This window comes from Pseudopipra pipra, chromosome Z (genome assembly GCF_036250125.1).
Source record: "Pseudopipra pipra isolate bDixPip1 chromosome Z, bDixPip1.hap1, whole genome shotgun sequence".
In the NCBI taxonomy this organism is placed as follows: domain Eukaryota; kingdom Metazoa; phylum Chordata; class Aves; order Passeriformes; family Pipridae; genus Pseudopipra; species Pseudopipra pipra.
This window is the reverse complement of record NC_087581.1, coordinates 17,539,454-17,566,779: the sequence shown is the minus strand read 5'-3', so window position 1 is coordinate 17,566,779 and position 27,326 is coordinate 17,539,454. Positions and strand designations below refer to the sequence as shown.

General features: G+C 37.2%; 1 protein-coding gene across 4 annotated transcripts; it reads left to right on the top strand.

Annotated features, from left to right (window-relative positions):
• Positions 1 to 23: 23 nt before the first annotated feature.
• On the top strand, positions 24 to 27,237 carry ERCC8 (ERCC excision repair 8, CSA ubiquitin ligase complex subunit). 4 transcript variants are annotated; one of them, XM_064643184.1, is made up of 12 exons: positions 24 to 214; positions 2,091 to 2,186; positions 2,336 to 2,437; positions 10,563 to 10,686; positions 12,164 to 12,245; positions 12,867 to 12,935; positions 15,410 to 15,476; positions 16,711 to 16,814; positions 18,745 to 18,869; positions 20,012 to 20,209; positions 25,110 to 25,196; positions 26,874 to 27,237. In XM_064643184.1, exons 1-12 carry the CDS (start codon positions 138 to 140, stop codon positions 26,940 to 26,942), a joined length of 1,200 nt encoding a protein of 399 aa, XP_064499254.1. In that variant the 5' UTR covers positions 24 to 137; the 3' UTR covers positions 26,943 to 27,237. The 4 variants fall into 4 exon arrangements, with proteins under 4 accessions (XP_064499254.1, XP_064499256.1, XP_064499255.1 ...); XM_064643186.1 differs by lacking the exon at positions 24 to 214 and adding an exon at positions 321 to 569; XM_064643185.1 differs by lacking the exons at positions 24 to 214; positions 26,874 to 27,237 and adding exons at positions 585 to 838; positions 23,136 to 23,188.
• The last annotated feature ends 89 nt before the right edge of the window (positions 27,238 to 27,326 follow it).

The following is a 27,326-nucleotide window of genomic DNA, read 5'->3' as shown; positions in this document are numbered from 1 at the left end:
TCCCTGTCGAGCGCTTCCACCCCCGGCCCTACCCCGCTCCCGCCTATGGGCAGCAGGCGCTCCAGCAACGCCGCTCGCCATTGGCGCAGGCCGGCCCAAGACGGCTGCGCGGCGGGGCGTGGGGCGGTGCTCCCGCCATGTTGGGGCTGCTGTCCGCTCGCCAGCTTGGGTTGGACGATCCCGCGCGGCTGCGCCGGGCCGAGCGCACCCGCAGGTACCGCGGCGGGGCGGGGCGGGAGGCGCTAGGCGGGGGGCACCGGAGCGGCAGCGACTGGCTCCGCCCTGCCGGGGAGCCTTGTGCCGGGGAGCCTTGACCGGCCCGAGTGGGGGTTGCGCGGGGAGCCGGGGTGGAGGAGCCGCGAGCCGCCTTGGCGGCGGCTCCGACAGCGGCTCCCCGCGCCCCGCCGGCCGCGTTTCGGAGCGTCCGTGGGTTTGCGGTGTCGTGTGTGGGTCTGAGCCATGGCATGAGAGCACTGCGGTGCCCAGTGTCTCATCCCCGCACCGCGGTGTCGCCTCCTGGGCAGTTCCACCGGGGGCTCGGTCCGCTCGCGGCTGTGGAGAGACGAGGTGTATGTAGTGCTCTGCGCCCGCATCGGGTCGTCTGCCCTCTTCCCAAACCCGGCCTGCTGGTTGATTGCAGGAGAATCAGATGCACGGCTTTTATTGGGTTCCCAGCAGCTTCTGTGGGAAGTGGTGGCTGCGTAGACAGGCTTATTAATTTCATGGTTATAAGGTGATAATATTTCTTCAACGTCAGAATGAGAATCAGTTTTGCAGCTGTGTTTCAAGGCAAATCCAGTAAAGCCTGCGTCAGTTCAGTCGCTCACGGGACTCCATTGTAAGGATTTGTGCTTGTGATTTGTGGTTTTGGGGGCTGTATCATTGTAAAAAGAATGTTTTAAATTGAAATGAATTTTCGTGATTCGGGAAACTCCTTTCAGCGAGCATTGTGACAATATGGTTACATCCTTTCTGTGCCCCCAGTGCTCATGTAGCATTCAGTGTTAAGAATGTCTGACATAAAAAACAGCTATAGTCTTCAGTGGATTTTATTTATAGCTGCATTTTAAAGTCATATGTTTTAAAACAGTTCCGCAGGGGCATTTCTTGCTTCACTAAAATTCAATGTGGAGCTCAAAGGTTTTAAACTAGATATCTTGTATATGTCAAAATTCTTATTCTAAGTGAATTCTTCCATAATTATATTTCACGTCTGTTAAAAGACCTTAAATAACTTGCTGCTTTGGGGACCTGCCTGTAACAGCCTGAGGTTCTCACATCAGGATTTTTGCCAGTTGATCTTAAGTAGGGTCACTCTGCCTCACAGCTTTTCAGTTACCTACTTAATTACTTTGTTCTTGTTCGAGCTTTTGACAAAATGGTGCTGTACAAAGCTCTGATCATCTTGTAAGGCTACATTTTATGTCAGGTAGTATGGTTTAAGGAAGCAGAATCTCTCTTATTTTGACCATGTAACATATTAGCATATTTAAAAATACAAGTTACTAATTGCAGTTCAGAAGAGTTTATCTTGGAAGCTTCATCATGTGGGTAGCCTAGTTTTTATTTATTTTGTTCCAGAAAATGTAACACACAAACTTTGGTTCATTAAAGGAAAACTTGATTAACTTGATAAACCAGATGAGTTTGTCTGCTAGGTGTCTGTAGTTCCAAGTAGGATGAAGCTTGAAAGAATGTTACATAATGAAACTTCAAAGTAACTAATATTTGTTGTAAATAGAAGGCATCTGAATGCTTCTGTTGCCCAAAGTTTTCAAATTGCATCTGGTTTTGTTTCCTATGTTGACCCCAAATGCAATTTTGCTATTTTACGTATTTATTTCTCTCTTACCTTCCAAACATCAAAGTATTTTTTTTTTTCTGCCAACTTCACAAGACTTATTTCCATCCCTATGTCATGTAGTTTTGCAAAAATGTTACAAGGATGAGTTAAATAAATTGAAAAGGGCAAAACTACAGTTTTAGCTGTTCAGAGCTGCATAGTAACATTCAATAATTCTGTTCTTGTTGTTCATATCTCTTTCTTTTTTTTTTTTTTTTTTTTTTATTTTTGTTTTTGTTGTTTTTAGGGTTCTAAGTCTGGAATTAAATAAAGATAGAGATGTGGAAAGAATACATGAGAGTGGAATCAACACACTTGATATTGAGCCTGTTGAGGGAAGATAGTAAGTATATACTTTAGTTGGTAAAAACGTATATGAGTACTTCATTGTGTTTTGGTACTATGGATTTATTTTCTTGTTGAACACTCAGTTATACTGAGCATATTGAGATCATGAATTTTGTAACTTTGTGCTTTATTAACACTTTTCAGCATGTTATCTGGTGAATCAGATGGTGTTATTGTACTTTATGACCTTGAAAACTTGACCAGAAAACCAAGTTACACCTGTAAAGCACTTTTCTCTGTGGGAAAGTAAGTATTCCAAAATTATATTAAAAGTTCATAGTATAGCTCTTGTGTGGCTAGGATTGAACTTGCAAACTAATGTGTGTTCTTATTTCTAGGATAGAAAGAATGTAGAAAATAGTACCAGAAATCTTTGAAGGCTAGTGTGATGACTTATGTTTTTTGAAATGCAAAAAAAAAAGCAAGAAACTTTGTGGGGATTTATGTGATTTACTAAGTAGCAGGAGCTAATTGTTTCTTCTTGATTTGTCTACTCTAATAGTTACAATATATGTACAATGACTCTGGTATTGTTTGAGTAGATCTAGAGCAGTTCAAAAGTTAAAACATAAATTTTACTTATACGGGAACTAAAGTAAGAGAGTCTTACGTTGCTGTAGACCGCACAAAAAGAAGTCGGAGCTAGTACTCTAATCACATTGTAACACTAGAAAAAGATAGGTGAGGAAAAACCCAACCAAACTCTCTTCTAGCTCACAGTTCCTTACCTCTGAGTTCTGTTATTGTTTCATGTTGAAATTTGGTGACTGTGCAAGTTTCGAGCTGGCTTGCCAAAGTCTCCAAAACTCAACAACAGAGCCTGCTTCCCAGAGAGGGAAGAAGAAAACCAAACAGCCAAAGCTATAGCAAAAGATATATATTTTTCGTATAAAACAGATATATACAGTGAGAACACTATATACATATAAGCCCAGAAACCCCAAATAGCTTCCTAAAAGGGAACAGGGAAGGGAGAAGGGAAAAAGGACAAACGAAAAGTGACAGAAACAAAACAGGTATGCACAGTCTAAAAACTCGGTAACCAGCAAAATAAAGAACTGGCACAATCTCACCACTTCCCTTGAGAAAAGCAGGACAGCCAGACCGTGGCCCAGCACTCTCCCCTCCCGCAGCGGCAGACAACAGCAGTCACTGTAGGCCTCAACTTCAGTTAAGCAAGACCACGTAGGGATCTACGGTTCTTGAACCTCACCGGAAAAGAAGAGAGTGAGGTCCCTCTGGTCACCCTTATTTATACCTCAGCTTACGTAAAGGAATAGCATGGAATACTTCTTTGGGCACTCCCCTAGTTCCCTCCTGGTTACAAGCTGGTCTCCAGGAAGGCCTAGGGTGAAAACTATCACAGTGACTCTATGCCAGTAACTATGAGAAAAAACTATGATACTGTTGTAGAAATATTCCTTTTATCCCCCAAATATATATCATATTTATATTTGAATAAATATGCTTTTAAGCAGAAGGAAAATTATCTGCATAACCCTGTTCATCTGATTGGAAAAAAGATCTAACACCTATTTGCAATTGTTGATTTTATTTCCTTTCTCCCTGGTTGCAGCTATTTTGAGTTCATCTGGTTGTTCACCAGGCACAGCAGTAATTTATATAGAACTTCTTAAGAGCATGTTCAAATGAAGACAGATGTGTTATTAAAAAAATGGGGCATATTTTTCTAAAGAACAGGGTACTGCCATGCTGTGTGTAATCTATAAAGAGTCAAAACCTTTATTGATTTGTCAGACTTTCTCTACAGGCAGTATAAATTTTTCCATTATGGCCATAAAGTCTTTTAGCAAAATGTGGTTTTTCCCTGTATTTGGATTTTAGGATTATCTAGTAAGTTGGAACTTCGAGACAGTAAGATATATCCTACTGTGTTAAAGATTAGTAGCTATATTTTCCCCTTATTTTTTCCCAGTCTAGAAATTAATTGAGGTCTAAGAGCTTCATGAGCCAAATATACAAGAGCAGAACAGATTTGTTACAATAAAATTCCGTAATGGTATTTTGGACCATAAGAAGGAAAAAGGCTAATAGAACATGCATCAAAACAGATGAGTTGGGACAGAATCTACTGCAAGTCAGCTGCATGTGTTTGTGGCTGGGACTTCTTGCACAAAATTATTTTAAATTGTAATTAAGAACATGTAGTGATATGCATCCCCAACTCTCAAAACTGAAACGATTTCTGAAAGAGATGCAGCAAACCGAAGAAATTCATTCTAAGAGGACACAACATAAAAGCTATCACAGAATCATAGAATCAGCCGGGTTGGAAGGGACCTCCGAGATCATCAAGTCCAACCCTTGATCCGCTACCGCTGAGGTTACTAGACCATGGCACTAAGTGCCACATCCAGTCTCTTTTTAAAAACCTAGAGGGACGGAGAATCCACTACTTCCCTGGGCAGCCCATTCCAATGTCTGACCACCCTCTCTGTAAAGAAATTCTTTCTAATATCTAACCTAGTCCTCCCCTGGCACAATTTGAGACCATGCCCTCTTGTCTTGCTGATAGTTGCCTGGGAAAAGAGACAAACCCCCACCTGGCTACAACCTCCTTTCAAGTAGTTGTAGAGAGTGCTGAGGTCCCCCCTGAGCCTCCTCTTCTCCAGGCTGAACAACCCCAGCTCCCTCAGCCTCTCCTCACAGGACTTGTGTTCCAGTCCCTTCACCAGCCTTGTTGCTCTTCTCTGGACCTGCTCCAGCACCTCAATATCCTTCCTGAACTGAGGGGCCCAGAACTGGACACAGTTCTCAAGGTGTGGCCTCACCAGTGCTGAGTACAGGGGAAGAATCACTTCCCTGGACCTGTTGGCCACACTGTTCCTGATAGAGGCCAGGATGCCATTGTAAAATCTGTGCTAAAGTCATGCCAACACTGACTTCAGTTAGATCAGTAGAAATATTCCATTCTTGAAGATTCTGTTTATGAGCATGGTTCGTTGGTAGTCTGTTTCCTGAGTAGGTGTTAATTTGCATAGCTGCATCTTTTATTTCCTGTCAGTTGAGGCATGAGTCTTACTACTGACTTACAGTCAGATTTGTGTGACATTGTTCTAAATGATAGACTTAGTATTATTATTGCTTAAATAACCTTAGTAGGTTTCTTGCCTAATTTATTCCTAGTATTCATATAGCTTCCTAATATGTTTTAAATACTTACTGTAACTAAATAGCTGCAGATTATATATACCTTCAGATATTTGGAATATTATTCAAGCAGAGTTCCGACATCATAAATGAGCTTCTCATTACTGATAAGAAACACTTTTCATCTGATTATCCGGCTCCTATCTTTGAAGTATATAGTGCTGATGTGTTGTAGATGTTTACCTGTCTTACAGGGTGCAACACAACTCTGGTCTCAAAGTTGCTTAAAGAATAGGCTCTTGGTAGAGGTCCTTTGAAGCTGTTTCTGAAAAGACTCTAAACTGGGCTTGATGAGGGTCCAGTAGTTTTAGAACATCAGAAGTGATAGTTCCTGGTGGTAGGCTGGAACTTACCCAGTGTTTCTCATCTAGACTGTAGGGCCACTATTTAAAAAAAAAACAACATAAAAAATAGAGTTTTCCTTGCTCTTCTGGGAGTCAGCACTGAGAGCTTCACCTGGTTTCATGTAATCCATGCTGTCCTGTGATAAAAACTGGCATTTGAGAATAACCAAACAGTACCAGCTTCTAGATGATATATATATAATGCTTATCTTTAAGGTAGTCTCTTTACTCAAAAGCTGCCTAGAAAGAATGAACGGCAGTGATCATACTATACATAGAACTAATTCTGTGTTTGTGTTTGGTAGAAAAGTTTGGGATATTCTGAGTAATAAGTAAAAATACTGCATGTGGAATGAACTGCAAATAATGTACAGCCCTGACACATGAAACTGGCATGTAGCCACTACTAAGCTTGGCCAGATCAAAGGTAATTCCTGCAGAGCTACTCAAGAGTTTTTTAGTTCATTCCTTAGCCCTGTGGATTATGGAAGAATTGATTGTTCAGCTACAGTGTTGAATACAGTCCAGTGTTGTACACTTACCAGTTATTGTATCAGGATAATTAGTTCCATGGGTTTAGGTTTTTCTGCATGGTGCATACAAATGGCTCTCCAGGAGTAAGTTCACTCTGAATCAGGCTTGGTTTCCTGGCTCTGCAGGTACTGAAGATATTTAGCTTGACTCTGTCATGGTTCAACTCCAGCCAGCAACCAAGTACCTCTCAGCTTCTTGCTTACTTGCCTACCAAGTGGGATCAGGGGGAGAATCAGAAGGGTAAAAGTTAGAAGACCCATGGCTTGAGATGAAGACAGGTTAATAGGAAAAGCAAAAGCTTCACATGCAAGCAAAGCAAAACAAGGAATTAAGTCATCACTTCCCGTGGGCAGGCAGGTGTTCAGCCATCTCCAGGAGAGCAAGGCCCCATCACATGTTACTCAGGAAGACAAATGCCAGAATTCCAACTGTATTCTCCCCTTCTTCCCACCAGCTTTGTATACTGAGCATGATGTTATATGGTCTGGAATATCCCTTTGGTCAGTCTGTGTCACCTGTCCTGACTGTATCCCTTTCCAACCTCCCATGCATTCTCAGCCCCCTCACCAGCATGACAGTATGAAAAGCAGAAAAGGCCTTGGCTCTGTGTAAGTCCTGCTGTGCTGGAAATGAACCAGCAGGGGAAATGAACTCAGCTCAAAAGAGAGATTATAAGTCAGAATAACAATTTAATAAAATAATACAATAAGTACAGTTATACAGACAAGGAATTGGTTTTAACCCACAAAACCCAAATATATAACCCAGCACCCTGGGGCGTGAACAGAGTGGTGTTCTTTGGCCCCCCTGAGTCCAAAGGAAAAGGAGGGGAAAAACCTGTTGGTGAGAGTGCTGTTGCAGCCCGGTCAAGAGTGGTGATTGCAGTCCAGTCGGGAGTGGTGGTTGCAGTCTGGTTGAAAAATGATGGTTGCAGTCTGGTTGAGAGTGGTGGTCTGCAGTCTTCCTCTGGATCCCATGAGTGGTTAAAAAGGTCCCAAGACTCCAAGATTATATATCCTCCAGTTCAGGCAGGAATGCTTATTATCTCCCTCAGGGCGAGGAGTTCCTCAATGGGTGTGAGGACAAGAGCACCCTCCTATCTCACAGGCCTCTTAACACCCAGTTTATAGCCTGAGGAGTCAGGCTCTATGTGCAGATGATGTAAATGGTTCATTGATACCAGTTTCTGGGAAATGGCATGGAAGGCTATAGAATACACAGTTTTGGGTTACACCCATCCAGTGATGAACTGGTCTCAGCTGTCCTAACTAGGACACCTGCTCAGTAGTAACAAAAACATCTCTATAATATCAGCACTGTGTTCAACACAAATCCAAAACATATCCCCTACTAGCCACTGTGAAGAAAATTACTTCTACCCCAGACAAAATCAGTATACTTCCCTGAAGAATAAATGCCCAAAATCTGGTGATTTATAGCACTCTGCCAGGACAGCAGGCCATTCTAGAATATGCCTCAAAAATAAACAATGCAGGAGTCATGAAACTAACTCAACAGTTACTCAGTAGCTCTTGCTTAGTATTGTCAAGTCTGGCTTCAGGCTAACTCAGTTTTAAGATGTCTTTTGTGCTTTCTAGCAACCCAAGTGAGCAGGAAGGTGTATTAGTTGAGCTGAAATCAGGTCTATAAATACCATGTGAAAAGGGGATATTTCCTTGACCCTAGCGTTTGATTAGTCTGTCATTGTCCCAGGAAAATGGAGACCCTTGTGCCCAATCAATCTGTCAGTGTCCTGTTATGGGGACCCTTCACTGAACAGTGCTGCTGGATCGAAGGGCAGTTCAACTGACTTGTTCAAGGTCACACACCAAGGGCAGTGCCCACTTTATCCGAGTTATCCACAGCCAGCAACTGCCAGCACCTGTGAAGGACTCACGAACAGTTTATGGGATAACACAATTAATATAAAATGATGACAGATTAAGATTCAAGGATTGCTGATGATTGTACCTGACTGCAAAATCATATTCAAAGCAATACACAGACAAGCTCTAAACCCAATAAAAGTATTCAGTGCACATAGAGTACAGTTCTTACCCAGTAGGTGTCCCTCTGAGGGTGAAGACAGGTTCAGCCCATTCACTGATTCCTGAAGCTACAACAGAGTCTTCCCCTACTTTTCCCCATTCTTGACCTACTCTTATACTATTTCTTTATGTTTAGATGGAGCTTCAGTGACATATCTTTGTTACTGAGTGGTGTAAAATTCTCTTAACTTTGCTCTTAAAGATACAGCTAATAAAATATAGAGTGCATGGTCAGTGAGGGGTGGTTGTATCTTGGAGACAGGCAAATTTGGGATGTAGATGTGCATTAGTATTATAATTAGATTACAATGAACCAAATTCATCAAAGGAGAGCAATTTTGCCACAGCTGCTGACTCAGCAGGAGGACATCTGTCTCCCTTGGTTGACAGGTGCAATGCATTTTATCAGCTAGAAAGTACCATCGAGTTCCCCTCCCTTCAAGGATTTCGACAGACCCTGTTCACAATGTCTTCACTCTGCTCCACTCTCTGTTTCAGCCCTCTTAGCAGGTGCTTAAGGTTGTAGATTTCATTTATGGGAATCATCCTGGAATAAGTTTTGGGCCTGCTTGCCTCATTCCATACTACGCAGCAACTGCATTTCACCCTAGAATTCATGTATCATTGTAACTTCTGTTAGGATGTGAATATTACATTCCTCTAATTTTATCCCAGCCATCTTTTCACAATACCAAAAATCTACATCTCTGTTTACACAGTGATACCCCTGCAATAGTTACTGCTTTGGAGGCCAGGACACTTGAGAGAAAAATGCAAAGATAAGAGCAGAAGTGAGGAAATCTTGTGAGCCCCTCACTAGCTGCAGCTGGAGCTGGCTGAACTATTTTCTCATATTATACTGCGTTTAGCTGGGATGGAGTTCATTTTCTTCATAGTAGTTTGTATGGTACTGTATTTCAGACTTGTGGCCAGTCTTGATAACATACTGATGTTCAGCTAGTGCTGAACAGTGCTTGGTAGTGTCAAGGCATTCAACATTCTTCATTCTACTCCTCCAGTGAGGAGGCTGGGGGTGGACGGTAGGCTGTGAGGAAACACAGCTGAGACACCTGACCCAACTTGACCAGAGAGATATTGATATTCCATACTGTACTATGTCATGTGCAGTAATAAAACTGGGGGGGAAAAAGAGGGGGCCCTGGGTTGCCATTGCTCAGGATTTGAAGGGTCATTAGTCAGCCTACGATGAAGGATTGTTCTTGCATCACTTGTTTGTTTGGGGGTTTTTTGGGGTCTTTGGGTTTTTTGGTTTTTTTGGGGGGATGGAGTTTGTTTTGATTTGTTTCCTTTTATGCATTAAAATGTGTTTATCTCAATCCACAACTTTTCTCACCTTCACCGTTTGGATGCTTTCCTTCATCTCACTGCAGAGGGGTAGAGTGAGCAAATAGCTGTGGTGGTGTGTAGGTGCCTAGGGTTAACCCACAGCAACATGGTAATTCTGGGTCTGGGAGCATGATTTCGGGCCCTGAAGCTGGATCCATGTGAATACAGCTCAGATATTAGTGGTCTACCAGGTGTAGAAATTACATATATTATTCAGAGCCTGGTCAGTTCAGTCTGTATCCTAGAACTGTCAAGATTTGCTCTGCTGTCCTTTCTTCCTACCAAGTTTAATGTATTATTAATTATATTGCATTCTGTAACTATCCATAGTTTAGCTGAAAGTTTCCTATTGTTCTTCCTCTGTCACTTCTAAATGCAAGTATAAATGACTCTCAGTAACTTAGTCTACTGCTTTCTGGTGACTTCAGCATACATGAATTGCCAATAACTATGTAGCTGTAATTATTCACTAATAATAATGAAATTTTTGAACTGTATTTGTGGTGGTATTTTTTAGTAGATCTATTTCTCGGATCCATTTCTCAGGGGGCTTCCAGAAGTATAAATGATTTGTAGTGTTAGGCTATCATGTCTAAGATTAGAACTGTAAACATTGCAATTTAAAACATTTCAAAAGACATTAGTGTCTTTTATGCTTCAAACTGAGTGTCTTAACTTGAGATATGCTACAGATACCATATTTTGAAAAGATAATGATCTGTAGTTTCTTGAAATCAGGACTCTTCAAAGAAATTAATATTAGTTAATTGAAAATCAAGCCAAAAAAACCCTAGTTCTTCTTGAAAACTTCAGGACAAATTAAAAAACCCCATATTTAAACAATGTTTTCTATTTGTCATTGAATACCAAGACAATTACAAGATGCTTATTAAGACTAACCAATTGGAATATTTTCTTTGATTTTAGGAGCCATCCTGATGTACATAAATTCAGTGTGGAGACAGTCCAGTGGTATCCTCGTGACACTGGCATGTTTACATCCAGCTCATTTGATAAAACCTTAAAAATATGGGATACAAACACTTTACAAGTAAGAGAGTTTCTGCAGCTTGCAAGCTTCTTTGTATATGTGTTATTCATTCCACATCTGCAGTTTTCCCAGAGGTGAACCAGGAGCAGGCATCCAGAAGGATGAAAACCAGCCTATTGTTAGAACTGTGGGTGCAGCAGAAGGGTGATATGATTCCGGCATTCATGTATACCCTGGTGTGTGCCTCTCCCTGTCTGAAGATCTGAATGTCTAAACTGTAAGAGAGCTTGGAACCCGTGGGACAGTCCTCTCTGCTTTTGTTGTGATCAGGAATACAGCTAGTTGATATTTTGCTGTGTAAACTTGCCCACCAAGGTGTAGTCTGAAGTTCATTCTTGAGGATTGTTAGTTAAGTGTAATGGAACGTACAGCAGGGTGAGTTATTTTTAGCAACCAGCACCTAAATACTGGTTTTGAAGGACTGGTGGTTTTGGCATTCAGGATCATAAGGTCCAGAATTCTGCTGTTGTAAGCAGTATAGACAGCATTTCTAGAAATTGTTGGAGAATGAGAGAAGCCATTAAGAAAATGCTAACCAATGTAACTGGCATTATTAAAGTAAACTGATTATGTAGGAATTCATGTTGCTTTGCCTCATATCTCTTGTTGAACCATGGATTCATGACTGCAGTTTGTCCTGTTTCCTGTGTGAATGTATTAATGAATTTACACTGATACTGTTTGACTGTTGTTTCACACATGATGAAAGAATTTTTAAAAAATTAGAGGTTTGTCATCCTAGGGACAGCATAGAAAACAAATTTTTACCTTTTTTGGGTTTTTTGTTTGTTCGTTTGGGGTTTTTTTTGTGAGATGTGAAGCTACATTAGCAGTTGCTTAATCTTCTTATGAACAGTTCGCTTTCCAGATAGTTCTGTGAGCATCCCTTAAAAACAGTGTTCACATGAAGGTTATTGAATGACCTGTTCTGCCACCAAATGATATTTTTGAAAATACAGACAAGTTTTAAGAGATTTTTCATATATAGTATTTTAGAATGAGACAACAAAAGCAGTTTACCTGAAAGCAATTGTAATTATTAAAGTAAACGTTGAAGTTTATTGAAGTAAATATTATATTTCATTATTTTAAACACTTACAAGGTAGCTAATAATTTTATATGATAAGGGTGTAAATTTTTTAGGAATTGAAGCTACATTATAACCTTCTTGTTTGCTTGCTAACTTTGTTAATTTTTGATAATTGTAATGTTTTCCAGTCATGCTTCTTATTAGCCAATTTTCTTGGTCTTTCTTTTTGGTCATCTCTGAGCTCTAGTGTTGTCCTAGTTTTGCAAACAGACTTGCTGTGCGGTGCTTGCATGATCTGGTTTACAACTTGGAGAATTATTATTACTATGTAAATAGTAGTATTTTTATTAGTCTTATTTGTAGCTTATTTGTACTTGAAAAATGATGAGCATTTACATTCTGATAACATACTTGCACTGTCATTAGTTTAATCTTTTTATTATCAGCCTGCAGATATATTTTACTTTGAGGGAACAGTCTATAGCCATCACATGTCTCCAGTTGCTACACAGCATTGTTTAATAGCAGGTATGTATTTGTTTGTAAGAAGCATCTTACATATTTTGGGTTTATAGTAACAAGCAAGTAATATTCAGTAGGGTTTTTTTACCTACCCTATCTTATTTTTACATGAATTAAGTCTTCATAAGATGTAAGTTCATTGGTTAAATAAAATAGTATCCATTTGTTGGATGATGTCAATGAGAATATCATATTTGTTCTTCTGAAATAATGCATGAGTCAATTCTCCTACCTGATAAAAACTCTTAGTTATAATTAGATTACCTTTCATTACCTAAGCTAGGATTTGACGTTTATTAGGTCCAAACATAGTAAATTGTGTAAATAGATGTATATTGCTTACATGTATGCATGTAAGCTATGTTTAGCAACAAAATATTTGAGGAGATATTTTTAGGTTTCCTAAATATTGCCCTGTTTACCTCCAGTTTCTAAATTTTTTTTGTTACATGGTAAATCTACTTGGACTAAAAATGTAAATCTATTAATAGAATGCATTGACTCTGACTGAATGAACTGTTATGCAGTTAGCATTTTTCTTCTATTTGCCATTGCTAAGTTTTTTGTTGTTGTTATTCTCTCAAATGCTGGGGGTTTTTTTAACTGTCTTTGTTTCTCTTGTTACAGTTGGTACCAAAAGCCCCAAAGTACAGCTCTGTGACTTGAAGTCTGGATCCAGTTCTCACATACTGCAGGGTACTTCTTAGTCTGAAACATAAATGTTAAACAATAACTACTTTGAGTAAAACAAGTCCTGTAAAGAAACACTATATACAATGTATTCTTTGTCAGTAACATGACTAATTTATTTATAACCAGTTGTGAAAGTTACACAGTGGCAAAAGGTTCTTCTGGGTGTTTTCTAGTGCTAATAAATTGGAGAATACAAATATTAATCAATGAGCAGTTACTACAGATGTTTGGGCATTTTCATGATCTAATCAGTAGTGATTATTATTTATTACATGTTTAGGTGTATTCATTGATTTGAGGGTTTATGGGGGCTGTTTACAAGAAACTCAAAAGAACAACTAAAACAACCAAAACTCCCACCCTGTCATAAAAAAAAGAAACCCCACACCTAAACACACACACACACACACACACACACACACACACACAAAACCCCCAACAACTATTTTAAAAAATATATCCTATGGAGGCATTTGAATGAATTTATTTAGAAGTTTCTGGTTTCTTTAGAATAGGCAAGATACTGCTTTCTGTAGAAGGATGATATCTAATCCTTTATGTATTCCTAATTCAGTTAAATATAGGGATTTATTGTTCCATAATCCTTTACTTTTGGCCCTTAAGAAGAATGTGCCTTTGGTGTCTCTTCTCTAATGTGTACTTTTTGGAGTATGAGTATGTATACATGTGCTCAAGTGAAGGCAATTACGAGGTAAATCTTCACGCTTCTAACCAGCGGGGTAAGATCTGATCTAGAAGCTGATCTAGAAGCTGTAGAGAAACATTAGGTCAGACACAGCAATGTGCAAATGCAGCTTTATTTCTTCACTGGCCAGCTCAAGTCTAAAATCAGCCTAGGTGGTTTCATGTGATGTAGAGCTTAAGCCATTAAGCTCTTATGAACTGAATTGGCCACAGTAGGCTTCTCATGTTCTGTTTCTAGAACCAAGAGCACCAGAGAGTGCAATGACAAAAACAGTTCTCTAGACATTCAGTTGGGTTTCATCAGGGCTTCATAATTTAACACAAGAGTTAGTGCTTTCCAGGCACAAGCTCTGTGTCATTGTACACAGCCTGGTACACTTAGTTCAAGTGCAATATTGGACAAATAAGTGGAGGGAGAATATGTCCTCCTATTAGCATAACCTAATAATTCTTTACAGAACTTGAAGCAGTCAGTAGTGTCTTGAAGATAAGTATGAATTTTTCATGTAGACTAACTCTAGCAGCTGAAATGCAGCAAAATGCTTGGCTGTAGTGTAATAATGGATCCAAGTAAACGTGTCTGCCTTGAACCTTCCAAGTGTACCCTGTAGTACCTGTATCATGAAGATTTTTTCTATGATCCTGGTCATCATAGCCCTTTGATTAATTTAGGTAATGGAAAGCCACCTACTAGAAGATGTAGGAGGGGCAAGGTGGTTCACATAGCTCTGAACTGCACTAGCAGAAATGTATTTGTATGATTTAGTTTATTTTTCAACAATGTGTTTCTATTACTACATGAAGCCTGATTGCAGTCTCTCCATTTAGGACAATTTACGCCTCCTGTTGTCTGTATTTATTTAACATTTTTAAAACTTTCCAAATTTCGAAGTGTATGTGAATATATATATATGTGTATATATATATATGGGAAAGGACCTTCCAGATCGCTGAGTCCAGCCGTTAACTCAGCACTGCCAAGTCCCTCCCTAGATTATTTCTGTAGGTACCACATCTACACATCTTTTACATATCCCTGGGTTAATGACTCAACCACTGCCTTGGGAAACCTGCTCCTGCTGTAATTTTATTATCAAATCTAAACCTCCAGTAGTGCAACATAGGGCCACTTTCTCTTGTCCTGTTGCATGTTACTTGGGAGACTGACCCCCACCTGACTACAACCTCCTTTCAGGCAGTTGTAGGGAGCAATAATATATCCCCATAGCCTACTTTTCTCCAGGATAAACATCCCCAGCTCCCTCAGCTGCTCCTCATAAGACCTGTGCTCCAGACCCTTCCCTGGCTTCATGGGTATCTTAATACTTCAGACCATAAATTCAAGAGAAGAGTATTTGAGGATGAGTAAAGTTTTAAATGTAAGTACATAGGGTAAATATAGCTTTTATTGAACATTTTTAAAGGATTTGAAGAAAAAGAAATGTAAAGTTCCTTCTGTGTGTGATAACACCAGTGCTGTACAAAAGTTAATAGAAGTAAGCTCAGTGGCTGTAACTGTAAAACCATCTTTATTATCAAAAGTTATACACGTGTAACACTCCATCACTTTCAGCTCACTGCATTCTTCTTCAAGCAAGAAGAGCAAAGAGAAGTAATTTCTATCACAAAATTATATAGTTTCACAAAATTCAAATTTATGTTACTTCAGATTATTTTTCTGACTTGATGTGTCCTGTAGAACTAAATATTTGCTTTTGCTTTTACTTATTTACATAAAATGATATGTAAAACCTTTTTCATATAATTTTTAGGTCACAGGCAAGAAGTATTGGCAGTGTCTTGGTCCCCACGTCACGAATATGTTTTGGCAACAGGAAGGTAGGGATGTTGCTGAACTCTTGAAAGCACTGAAATGTTTGTCAGTAAAATTTTATATGTTTATGAACATTTTTTAGAATTCTAATGCACTTTTGGAGTTAATCTTCATCACTGACTTTTACCTATGTAGCTCTTCCATAGAAAAACAAAACCTGAAGAGCTGTACAAGTGATGCTTATTTTATAGGAAGTTTGTACAGAATTTTGAAACACTAATTGTATTTACAGGTACAGGAAAATGATAGAACATTATTGAGATACTTACTTCTTACTATTTAGTAGTGTGTGTGTTGCTAATCTGTTTTATAACAAAGTAAAACATGTTTAGCTTAAATTAAAATCCTGGTTAATCATACTCAATCATGTCAAAGAGCATAAGTCAGGTAGCTTAGCTGATGGGTAGTAACTTTCCAAGCTGCAGTAATTCATTGAATATGGATTGTATGTTGATACTCCTGGACCTTTTTTATTTTCCTTTTTTATTTTCTGTCCATTAAAAATTTTATTTTTAATGTGAAAAATCCTCTGACCTTCCTATAGCTTTTGTATATGTTATCTTTTGATTATAATGTGACATTTCTAATTTTTTTAGTTGCCATGTTTTTTTCTTTTGAATTGCAGAGAGAAATGGCTGTTTTATAAGTTTAGAGTGAAATTTGGATAAGTTGATACTGTTGTTGCAAACCTTTTGTTTCTAAAGCCAGGCTTCTGCAGGGCTCAACAAAGTTGGAAAATGTTTTAACAGAGTGTGATAGCGTGGTGGCTTTGGGGTTTTTGATTGGTTGGTTGTTTTGTTTTAGCAGATGAAAAATTGTTTGCTTGTAGACAGCTTCTGTACCAGTCACATGATAGATCTATGATAGCAGGAGCCCCGAGCTGTCAGACAACCATTACAAATAATGCTGGAGTCAGTTTAATCAACAGAAGAATTAGCAAGTTTATTCCTCGTCTGTGTATGTGTGCAAAGGTGATATGTTGTAGACAAAGAGGCAAATGTATTACAGATGAAGATTCAGTCTTAGGTGCTGATAGTGTAACAGCTATACTTATTCATGCATGTAAATGAATGTCTGAAATCTGTCTTAAAAAATTTTAATGAAATTCTGTTGACTTGAATATGCCCACATATGATGAGTGGTTCAGAATAGTTGCTGGGCCAGGTGGGTTGATGGAAGACAGTTACTGAAGAAGGATGCACTTAATTAACGTTATGTTTGCAAATCTGTTTTTCTTAGTGCTGATGGTAGAGTAAAACTGTGGGATGTGAGGAGAGCTTCTGGGTGTCTGAGTACACTTGATCAGCACAATGGGGAAAAGTCCAAGGCATCTTCTGAGGCAGGTAATACAGAATATAACTAGTGGCAATGCATATGTAACTAGAATCATTCTTATATTTCATAAATATACTGAATACTAAGACTAGCGAAGTGAGTAGTGGTACTACATAACACAGACCCTTCAGTTATTTCTGTTATAGAGACAGTGTTTGTGGTAGGGATCTTTTTTGGAGGGATCTCCTTGACAATAGTGATATATCTGTTCTAAATGGTTTCCCCCCTAAAATGGGAAATTTTGTTATCTGTATTGTCGGTGAAAGAATTCATTCATGCTGTAGATTAGGTTTTATATAAACAACAATCACTTCATACTTCATAAGCTGTTACGGTAGTTATCTTCTTTTGAAAACAAAGACAAGACAAACAAACCCAAAAAAGTGCATTCCTTTTCCTGTTTAAATTAGTCTTGCTTCCTATATAAGCCTTTAGAATATGTTCTCATATGTGGTGTCATAAAATCAGTTCTATTCCTTTTATACCCAAAGCCTACAACAGAGTGTAAAGTTATGATTATATTTCATTTTACAGGAGGTTGAATTAAATCTTAGTACAATCAAATGCATAATGATGCCTTGTATTAGCTGTAATTGACTACAGCATTAACATTTTTATGTATATTTAAGTCACATTTCTGAAACTGAAAAAAAACCCCAAACCTCATGAATTGTGGCCAGTTCTGGACAAAATAAATTTCATTTTGACAGTCCAAAAAAGTACTTGAACAGTTGCTATTCTGAGATAGAAATACATAGTATTTGGAATTGAACACAATGGAGAAACTCTGTATTATACCTCTGGACAAAGGGATTTGTATAGCATAAATCAGTGATTAAACCTACCGCTCAGTCTGACTTGTTGTGTGCAATTTAAATTGCATGTAGAAAAATTCATGAAAATGTCTGTAAAGTCAAACTAATTTTCCAAAATGTGTGGTTAGAGGATATGAAATAGCAGTGAGTATCTGTTTTAATAGCCACTCTCTCTATTATGTCATTTGTAACATGGTAATATAGATGTTTGGTTTTGACTATTTTAAATTTCATTGAAATTCAAGAAATTACTGAGATGAAAATGGTCTAAAGAAAGCTAAGACTTTGGCAAAAAAGGACAAATTTTGCTTAACAAAAACCAAAATTCTTTGTAACTCCAAAGATAAACAGTGCCATTTTATACATTCCTTTGAATAATATGTTGACTTTTCAAACACAGCATCTTTCTTTTCAACTTTATTTCTGTCTGACAGGTTCAAGATGATTTTTTGGCAATCTAATATTAATCACATAGACTAGGATGTCTGATTTATTAAAATATATATAAACTAAACCAAATGAAGCTAATAGGATTTTAAAAAAAAAAATTTAAAGCTGATAACACTTTCACCTAAGAGGTATGTCTAAATTAGGTAGTGTAGTACAATGTAGAGATACTTTGTCTGTTTTTCAGTGAGTTAGTTCATGATGCCATATTTAGATTTGCTGTGGTAGCACAGAGTTGGATTTTAGCATACTTAATGTGCAGTACTGCAGGGTAAACTCAATGAAATTAATTTCTAGTACTCCACGAACAATATAGAATAGGATATTCAGTTGGAAAGGACCTACGATGATCATCAGCTGCCTGACCACTTTAGGGCTGACCAAAAGCTACAGCATGTTGTTAAGGGCATTGTCCAAATGCTTCTTAAACAGTGACAGGTTGAGAGCATCAACCACTCGATGACAGATTGAACAGAACTGGCCTTTGAATTGCACCCTGAGGAACACTACTGGTGGCTGTTGGCCAGCCAGATGTTTTTATAAACCAGAAGTTAAATTATTAATTTACTGAATATTACCATTTAAACAGCACTTCCAGTGCTCTGCGTTGAACTAAAAATGTATACAAAGCAGTAATTCTTCTCTAGAAACCTGAACCAGCTCTTTTTCCTGACAGCAAATACTGCTCACAATGGGAGAGTTAATGGTTTATGCTATACCAGTGATGGACTTCATCTGTTAACCATTGGTACAGATGATCGGATGAGACTCTGGAACAGCTCCACTGGAGAAAACACATTAGTAAGTTTTCAAGGAACTTCAGTTATATTTTTACTTGTGTCATAGGTTTACTTGTTCTAAAAAAACCAAGCTGGAATTTTTTGCTGAATTATACTGCCACTGTATGCCATAAATGCCATGGACAATGAATATGGGTTACTCCAGATACCCCAGTCGTGAGCTTCTGATGCAGCTTGCCACCAGTTGACAGCACACCAGCCTTCCTGCCCTGGAAGACCTCTAGGATGGATGGAACTCATAGTCGTGGTCTAAATGAACTCAACAGACAGCTTGGAAGGATGGCCATTGACTACAGAAATGATACCTGTGGTTGTGTGTATTTATATAAAAATGTATATGTACATAGTGGGAAGGTATAGCATCTGGGCATATATAGAATCATAGGTGGTATAGAATAAGGGGTGGATAAAGTCCTGGCTTCAGTACAGATCATCAGGAGGAGGCGTGGCCAACACCCCAATGTTATTCAATACCACCCCACATAACTGACAGAGGCAGGGGAAGGGGGCTTACTCTCTCTTGTCTGAGAAGGGTGTTCCTTCTGGGGGAGAGACTGGTGGGTGAAACGGTCCAGTATTGTTTTATTTTATGTGTAAATTGTTTCCTTGTCCTATACCTTGTGTTATTAATATTGTTGCTGTTACAGTTTGTTTTCTTATTGCTGTTTCCAGTAAATTGTTCTTATCTCAACCCGTGATCTCTGCCCTTTGTGCTTTCAATTAGAGGCAGGTGAGGGGGAGTGAGCTGTGGCATGGTTTGAGCAGGACTGCTAAATTGGAGAATACCATTCCTAAACCATGATAGGTGGTAGTTCCTCAACCATGTCTAATTTCAGTGAGAGTTTAGGTGTTCGATGTAGATCTGGCATGGAACAGCCTGTGCAAATTCTGTTCCTTAGTGTGGAACTGCTGATTTTTAGACATAACTTTCCTTTTCTTAAAGTTGATATTAAGAAGAGTGATCTTGAATGAACACGAAAATGATTCTCTTGATAGACATCTGTAATGTGAAATATCGGGAGTTATACAAACATAACTCAAAATTAATTTTATTGAGTATTAAAGATGAAATAAAATTGACGTTTTAATATAATTTCCTGTGGTTTTACTTTATAGCTAACTGTGTAATCCTTCATTTTACAGGTGAACTATGGGAAAGTCTGTAATGAAAGTTGGAAAGGACTCAAATTTGCCATCTCTTGTGGCTGTAATCCAGAGTTTGCCTTTGTACCATATGGAAGTACCATTGCTGTTTATACAATTTTCACAGGAGAATTGATAACTGTGCTTAGAGGGCATTATAGTTCTGTCAACTGCTGTGTATTTCAACCTCATTTTCAGGTAAGTAAAATAAGACCAGTATTGCAGACAAACTGCAATATTTATGCAGACTGCTGTACAATTTGCACTATAAAAGCATTAACTTTTCAAGCATGTGTTTTAATCAAAGATCATGACATAAGAGAGAGTTCTGTGGTTGCATGTCATGCAAGAAAAGTTTGGTGAAATTCTTGGGATGGCCTTTTCTGGTTTAGCTTCCTTCCACTGTTCAGTTTGTCTCACATATGTAACTTCTCAATATACTTCTAGTAATTTTTTGGCATACATATTCACTAATAAATATGCATAAAGGCTTTTGCCTGTTTTCTGTAAGACTGAAGAGGAGGTATTTGTCTTTATACTTTGGATAAAGTGTTGAGAACACGATGATATTCTTAAATTAATCTGAGAACATTTCACTTGAGAAATACCTTTGCATTACAGGAACTCATAGTGCTTGGCAGCCTCCTTTCTTTTTCTTTTTTTTTCCACCTATGGTATATTTTTCTCTTGCAGCAAAAGACTTAAGGATAAAAAAGCTTAATTTTCTTGTGACATTAGAACAGACATTTAGAACAGATTGTTCATATGGTGTGTGTTGTGGCAAGAGCAGAGTGGATGTTAGTATGGATTTTCAGGCCATTACATAGTTGCCCTCACATGTTAAGGATTGTACTTCATGTTCTACCTCCTCCTTCCTTGCCTTTTGTTTTTGAATATCAGGCAGAAATATCTGAGGGAGAAAGGGCATGCAGATACCTTTTCGTGACCTCTCATACAATGCACCATAGAAGTGAATCTGGTAGCTTCTGCTTTGAGTGAAATAACTTTGACTGAACGTTGCTGTATCACTGAGACAGACTTCACTGAAAGTTATGAATACGCAACAGATTGCAAGCTATAAACCTTATTAGGCCTGGAAGGCAGTTCTGGTATGAATAGGCAGTGCAATTCTACATCCACTGAAAGCTGGAATATTCACATTGTAGCTAAAGTAGATTTTTTTCCAGACTGTTCTTGAAAAGCCCTTTGTGTTTCCAAGAATAGGTTCCCAACAGAAGTTCTAGTACGTTTATATAAAGTCATCTTTGGTATTCTTTTTGATAAACTGAAGAGCTAAGGCTAATTAAATCTCACTGTGAAACATTTTTTACTTGTTTTACATGTGGTGTCTCTACCTTGGCTTCTAAGATCCATAGTAAAGGATCACTCGTGTTTGTGTGTGTATGCACACAAAAAATTCATCTGTCACTATATCTGTAGGTTTATGGATGTCAACAACTTCATTTATTTATCTGTTGTGATTCCTAATTTTCTTTCAGAATCACCCTTTTCCAGAGTTCAGTTCTGCATTCTAGAAGTGTGACTGGATTTTATTTTTCTGTAAATGCTCTGCTTTCAGTTGTATTAAATAGTTACTCTGATGGAGTAACATTGGTCTAGGTCAGTGTATCAACACCAAAGATAGTGGTACTGTTATTTTGACTGTGTTCACACATGTACTTCCAAATAGCTCATTCTGTCTTGAGACGATTAAGTACATTCATCTGTCTTCATATAATTCCAACAGAAATTATGATTTTGCAGGTTAAATTATTTTTCTGAGGTACCTATATTTTAGGCACTTTTTTTTATTTTACTCTCTCAAGCAATATTAAATCAGCATGCTGCGAAGTTATTCACAGCTGTACATTTCTAATTTGTTACTAGTTTTGCTTTACAAAACCTGCTTTGTTATAAACTGTATTGGCTGGTGTTTATATTCCTGTATTTTAACTCTACAGTAACTGCATCATTTAATCACCTTTTCCGTTGTCTTGTTTAGGACTAAAGAAATGTCAATTCATTTGTATCTGTATCATTCTACTTTTTTTTGTTTGTTTGTTTTGTTTTTTCCCGACTGGCATATTAGGTCACTTTCACCTTTGTAATTTGTAAATACATGTCAAAACATAATTAACGTAAGCAAGCCATAAATTTTCATTGATGATTCTTCTAAGTCTCTGGTGTAAGATATGCATTTGCTGCTGAAAAGTGTAGCAGATGGTTTTCTAACGTTTTTGTTACTTATTAGCATGTTTGACATAAGTGCACTATCTTCATATGAAGGAAATTCTACATTTTTTATGCATAGTTTTGACCATTTCCATCTAGTATTGAGTCTCTGTCACTGTTCAGAGTGTTCTTTGTTTTAACAGTCTTCTAAACTTTTTCTGCTGTCTGACTGATTTTTGTCCTACCCATCATCAAATCTGGTGCTTAGATTTTCCTTACATTTTTTACTGTGTTGAAAATTTCTTATTGATGTTGGTTGCTGTCAGTCCCTCATGTTTTTTTCTGTTCATAAACTGTATTTTAATTGCTATCTTTGTTTCACCTCATAACCAGAATAAGCTCTAAGAAGAACTTAAACTTTGCACCAATTATGTATTTGAGGTGAGAAGTGTCTTCTGTTTGCTCAGAACCATATAATCAAATGTGATCACTGATACCCAAGCAGCTAGCTATTTGCAGTCTAATGATACTAGTCTTTATCTGTTCTTATCCAAATTAATTAGCATGTTTATGTAATACTTTTTATGTTTGAGATATGGTATGGAGCTCTCTCCACAGAATGCTGTGAGTTTAGCCTTTTCTGATCTTGGGAACAGAACCATAAAATCCAGTTAATATTGTTTGCCTAAACTATTCTTACATAAATATCTCTGTGAAGTTAATAAGATGTTAGTCTGCTTGAGTAATAAGAACTGCAGAATTTGGCCCTCTAATAAGAGGCATTAATTTAATAGGAGGACAGTAATTTCAAGGGTGGTGTGAAAGACAATCTTCATTGTGCAATATTTTAGATGATGTTTGCTGTTGAATGTAATATGCTAGATACTATTGTGCCGTATTATGTGCTTAGAATAATTTAAGTAAACAAACAAGACCTACATTTCCCTTGCAGAAAAAGAAATCGAGTAAAGGATCATGCAGGAATAACATGTCGTAAAATATTAGGTATGCAACAGGAAGTAATTTTGCTTTAAATTATAGCTTCTCATATTGTTTAAGAAGCACTAGTGACATCTGCAAAGGTATTCGGTAAATCCAGTAGTAAGCTGTTAAGTAAAGTTAACTGAAAGTTAAATTAGGTTTTATTTACAGTCTTTCTATATAATATACTGTAAACATGCATGGAGCATGTTTGTAGTGCAATATATGTGACTCTCCTGTATTGTACCATAATCCTACAGGGAAGTGACTAGCTTTTCTTTTGATTGACTTGAGGTGTGAGTCACCATTTCAGGTTGTAATATTTAATTGTAAGTATTGCTCAATGCAGTGGATATTAACGGAATATCTTGCCATAACAGGATCAGAAAATGAGCCAAGGGGTAAAAAGGATTAAATAGAAGTATGCTGATGTCACTATGACATTGCTCACAAGGATATATTTTGGCATGGAAAGATCTTTAAGAGTTCTAGTGATATTCTTTATTCTGTCAAAGACAGAAGGCCCGACTAGTGTACTGCTGGTAGAATTTTTGTCCTATAGTAGAATTTGACCTATACCTTGGTGTAACATATTTTCTTTTAAGCAAGTTAAGGAGCATGGTTCTTTGTCTTAAAACTGTAAACTCTAATCTTGCATGTGTTTTATGATAAAGAACTTTATGCATAGGATCAGTTTTAGAAAAGAGGGTATGTCAGTTCTATTGAGTGAGATTACCCGCATAAATGAGTATTTATAGGAATTGAGCATTAAGTTTTTGCACCAAATGTCATCATAATTCATGCAGTTTTAGAATTAACTATACATAATGTAGGAGACTTCTGCAAAGATAGACCTCTTATAATATTTTGAACTTATATTGAATCAATGTATTAATAATGAGCCCACATGCAGAGAGTTGCTAGTTTAAGTGTAAAAGCCAGCAACTTGAACCAAGAGTTTCATACTGTTAGCCTAAATACCAAAGAAAATACTTTATGTGCTTCACTCAGACAGTTTAGATGCACGGTAGTACTCAAATGTTTTCAGACATTGCCTATACTATGCGAGAGGATGGTTCAAGATTGAAGGCATACGAAAATATCTTTATGTCTGTTCATTTAAGTAGCACTTTGGAAAATACAAGTGTTATTAGAGCAAAATTTATGGCAAAGATGGTGCAGTATCTCTTATTAGCAAAATTTCCTCAGGTTAAAGTGATAGTCTGTATTTCCTTAATACAGAACTAAGAAAACTAAGATTTGACTTTCACCTGTTTGGTGTAGAGACTGTTTGCTTCCATGTGTTTGTAGGGTGCCTTGTACAATGGAATCTCAGGCTTTAGTCATCACTATAATAAATAGAGTTATTTATATTAAAAATAATAAATTGGTCTTTCTTATCTGTGCCTTTCCAACAGGATACAGGCTTCAAATTCTACTTTATTTGTTTTTTTCCTTTCCTAGGCATACTGAAACTACATTTATTTATTACTTCTTTGTTCTGTACATAAGGACTTTTCTAATGTGTATTGCTAGATTCTTTTGAGTTTGTTCCTGTTTTTTAATTATAAAATTTTCCTTTTTTGCCTGTTTTTTTTTATTTCTCCATAAATAATCTTTTAAGTTTACTAACTGTTAAAATAGGTGTATTTTCAGGAGATGTGAGAGAAGGAAGGAGAAAAATGTATTTAAAAGCAATAAAGCTCATTTAACTGTGGATTGTGCTACTTTGGTGAGCAGTCTGGGAAAGAAAAGAAAAATGTATTTATTTTGTTTTGGCATATTATTTAAAATACTGTTTATCAAAACTATAGTATAAATTAAAAATTGACTACTTGAATTTATTTTTAAATAAATTTTCTATATCTTTTTTCTCCCCAGTGTTGTACTTATATCACTATTCTGTAAATTTGTATAAAAGTAATTTTTGCTTGTTTTTTTAAAGGAACTTTATAGTGGTAGCAAAGACTCCAATATCCTTGCATGGATACCAGCTCCACGAGAGCCAGTTCTTGATGATATTTCTGAAAAGGTAATGAATTTTGGAATTTGAACTATAGTTTTTATGGCTTGTTATGTGGAATTTAAATATGAGGTATGTGATTCACCATCAAAATTTGTAACAATTCCTAATTAAAAGCAGAATCACCTATTGTTTCTGTGCAATCTTTTAATTATTATACAGTTTTGAGAGAACATTTTCTTTCATAGTCTAGTAAAGTCTTTTGCAGACTTCTAGCTTCCTACTTAGTTAAAAGTAGTTAATTTGGCTACGGGTCTTTCAACTTCTGCTTTAGCTTCCTTTATTTCCAAACTATTTTCTGTAGTTTGTGCTATTTTGGAATTGTAAAGGTGCCAACAATTGTATTTTAAATTGTTTAAGAATATATTGTGCATTAAGCATATTAGGAATGTCACACTTCATACCTAAATATTTTCGATGAAGAAATATAATAAAGTACATTCTGAGTGAGGTTATCTTCATCTCTGAGGCAAGATATCCAGGTCTGTTGCAGGAAGATCATGTATAACACTGTTTTCCAAGAGAGTACTTTCTCTCTCTCAGTATTAAAGCTGGGCAATAAAAATTTCAGTGAGCAGTCTGAGCAGAAAAAATTCTAGATTTTAAGGAACTGAAACCATTCACAGAATCAGAGTCTAGGAAACTCTACGAATGTTGAAAAATGAGGATATATTAATGTTTTGCCCCATACCATACAAAAATGTCGCTTTTAAAATTTCTGCATTGTTCCATTTTGGATGGGAAAATTATAAGAAGCATAAATTTGTTGTAACATTTGCTTTGCTTTATAAGACAACTTATTTCAAAACTACCCTACGCCTAAGCAAAGAAAAAAAAAGGTAGTTTCAAAGGTTAGGTGCCTGAACCCAAAACGTGTTCCCTTGACCTGAAATTACCATTTTTGCTCTAAGTGAGAATTTATATGTAAGTAAACTGTATTTTTCTTAGTCTGAAAAATAAAAACAAACCCACAGCAACAAGATTATTTACCTAGCTCTGATTAGAACTGCTCATTTAAATTTGACATGGTGGCAGTATGTAATATGTGCCATTGTTTTGAAATCTGTTAAGCTACAACTGCTGTTTGCAAATGTTGTAGATGAGCACTGCCTCTGTAAGAAGTAGTTCTGCTGTCAACTGATCCTGCTTGCTCTCATGTGTTAAAACAGCCACTTGAGTGCTTGCATAACCAGAATCTGAACCCAGAATAGAAGTAAATAAAAAAAAAATACCCTAAGTCATTGTGATTCAGTGCACTGCATAGCTGCATGAACTGTTTATTTGGACCCTAGTGGGGCTGATGTGAGAAATAGATCTTGGATGTGGATAAAGGCCAGAACTGCTTCCTGAAACCATAACATTAGCTCAGTTATGCTGGGCCGAGGAAATGAAGACCTAAATTAAAATAATGGCACACAATAAACATAGTAATATCTTTATGTTTTATGCCAAACATTTGTAATAATTCCAGTCAGTCCTCCAGATATTTTTTGTTGAAATTGCAATTAAATAGAGGACTATTTCTTTTCATAATTTATCATGTCTCTAATCAGCAGAATGACCAAAGAGGTAGTTAAAAATAATCCAGTACTCATGAGAGACAGAATAGTTTGTCTACATAGAGTAATTTTAAAGATTTTAGTATTTTTAGTTAAGAAAAACACTGATAATTTATATTTTCTTTAGTCTCTGCCTCAACAACATTTAAATCCAGCATATGAAGATGCATGGAGCAGCAGTGACGATGAAGGCTGAATTTAAATTATGTGCTGATATAAAGTCGACATTCAGGCACTGCATTCACAGACTTTATCTACAGAATTGGATATTGTTGGATTTATCACGACTGGATTTTTGGTACAGTTCTATTAGAGCAAGGTCTTCAGAAATAAATTTCCACTGTTCTCTGTGGTTTTTTGTCACTGTTAGAGTTAAATCTAAAGGATTACTTTTTCATACTGACTTTTGTACTTACCTTTACACATTGGTATACTTTATTCAGTGTTTAACAGCTGATAAAGAAAAAATAAAAGCCCTCCAGACCAGTCAATATTACATTTTTTCTATTATCACTAGTACATGAGGAGATAACCCCTTCATTTCCAAGATGCATGATAGAGACGATTTTGCCTGAAGGAG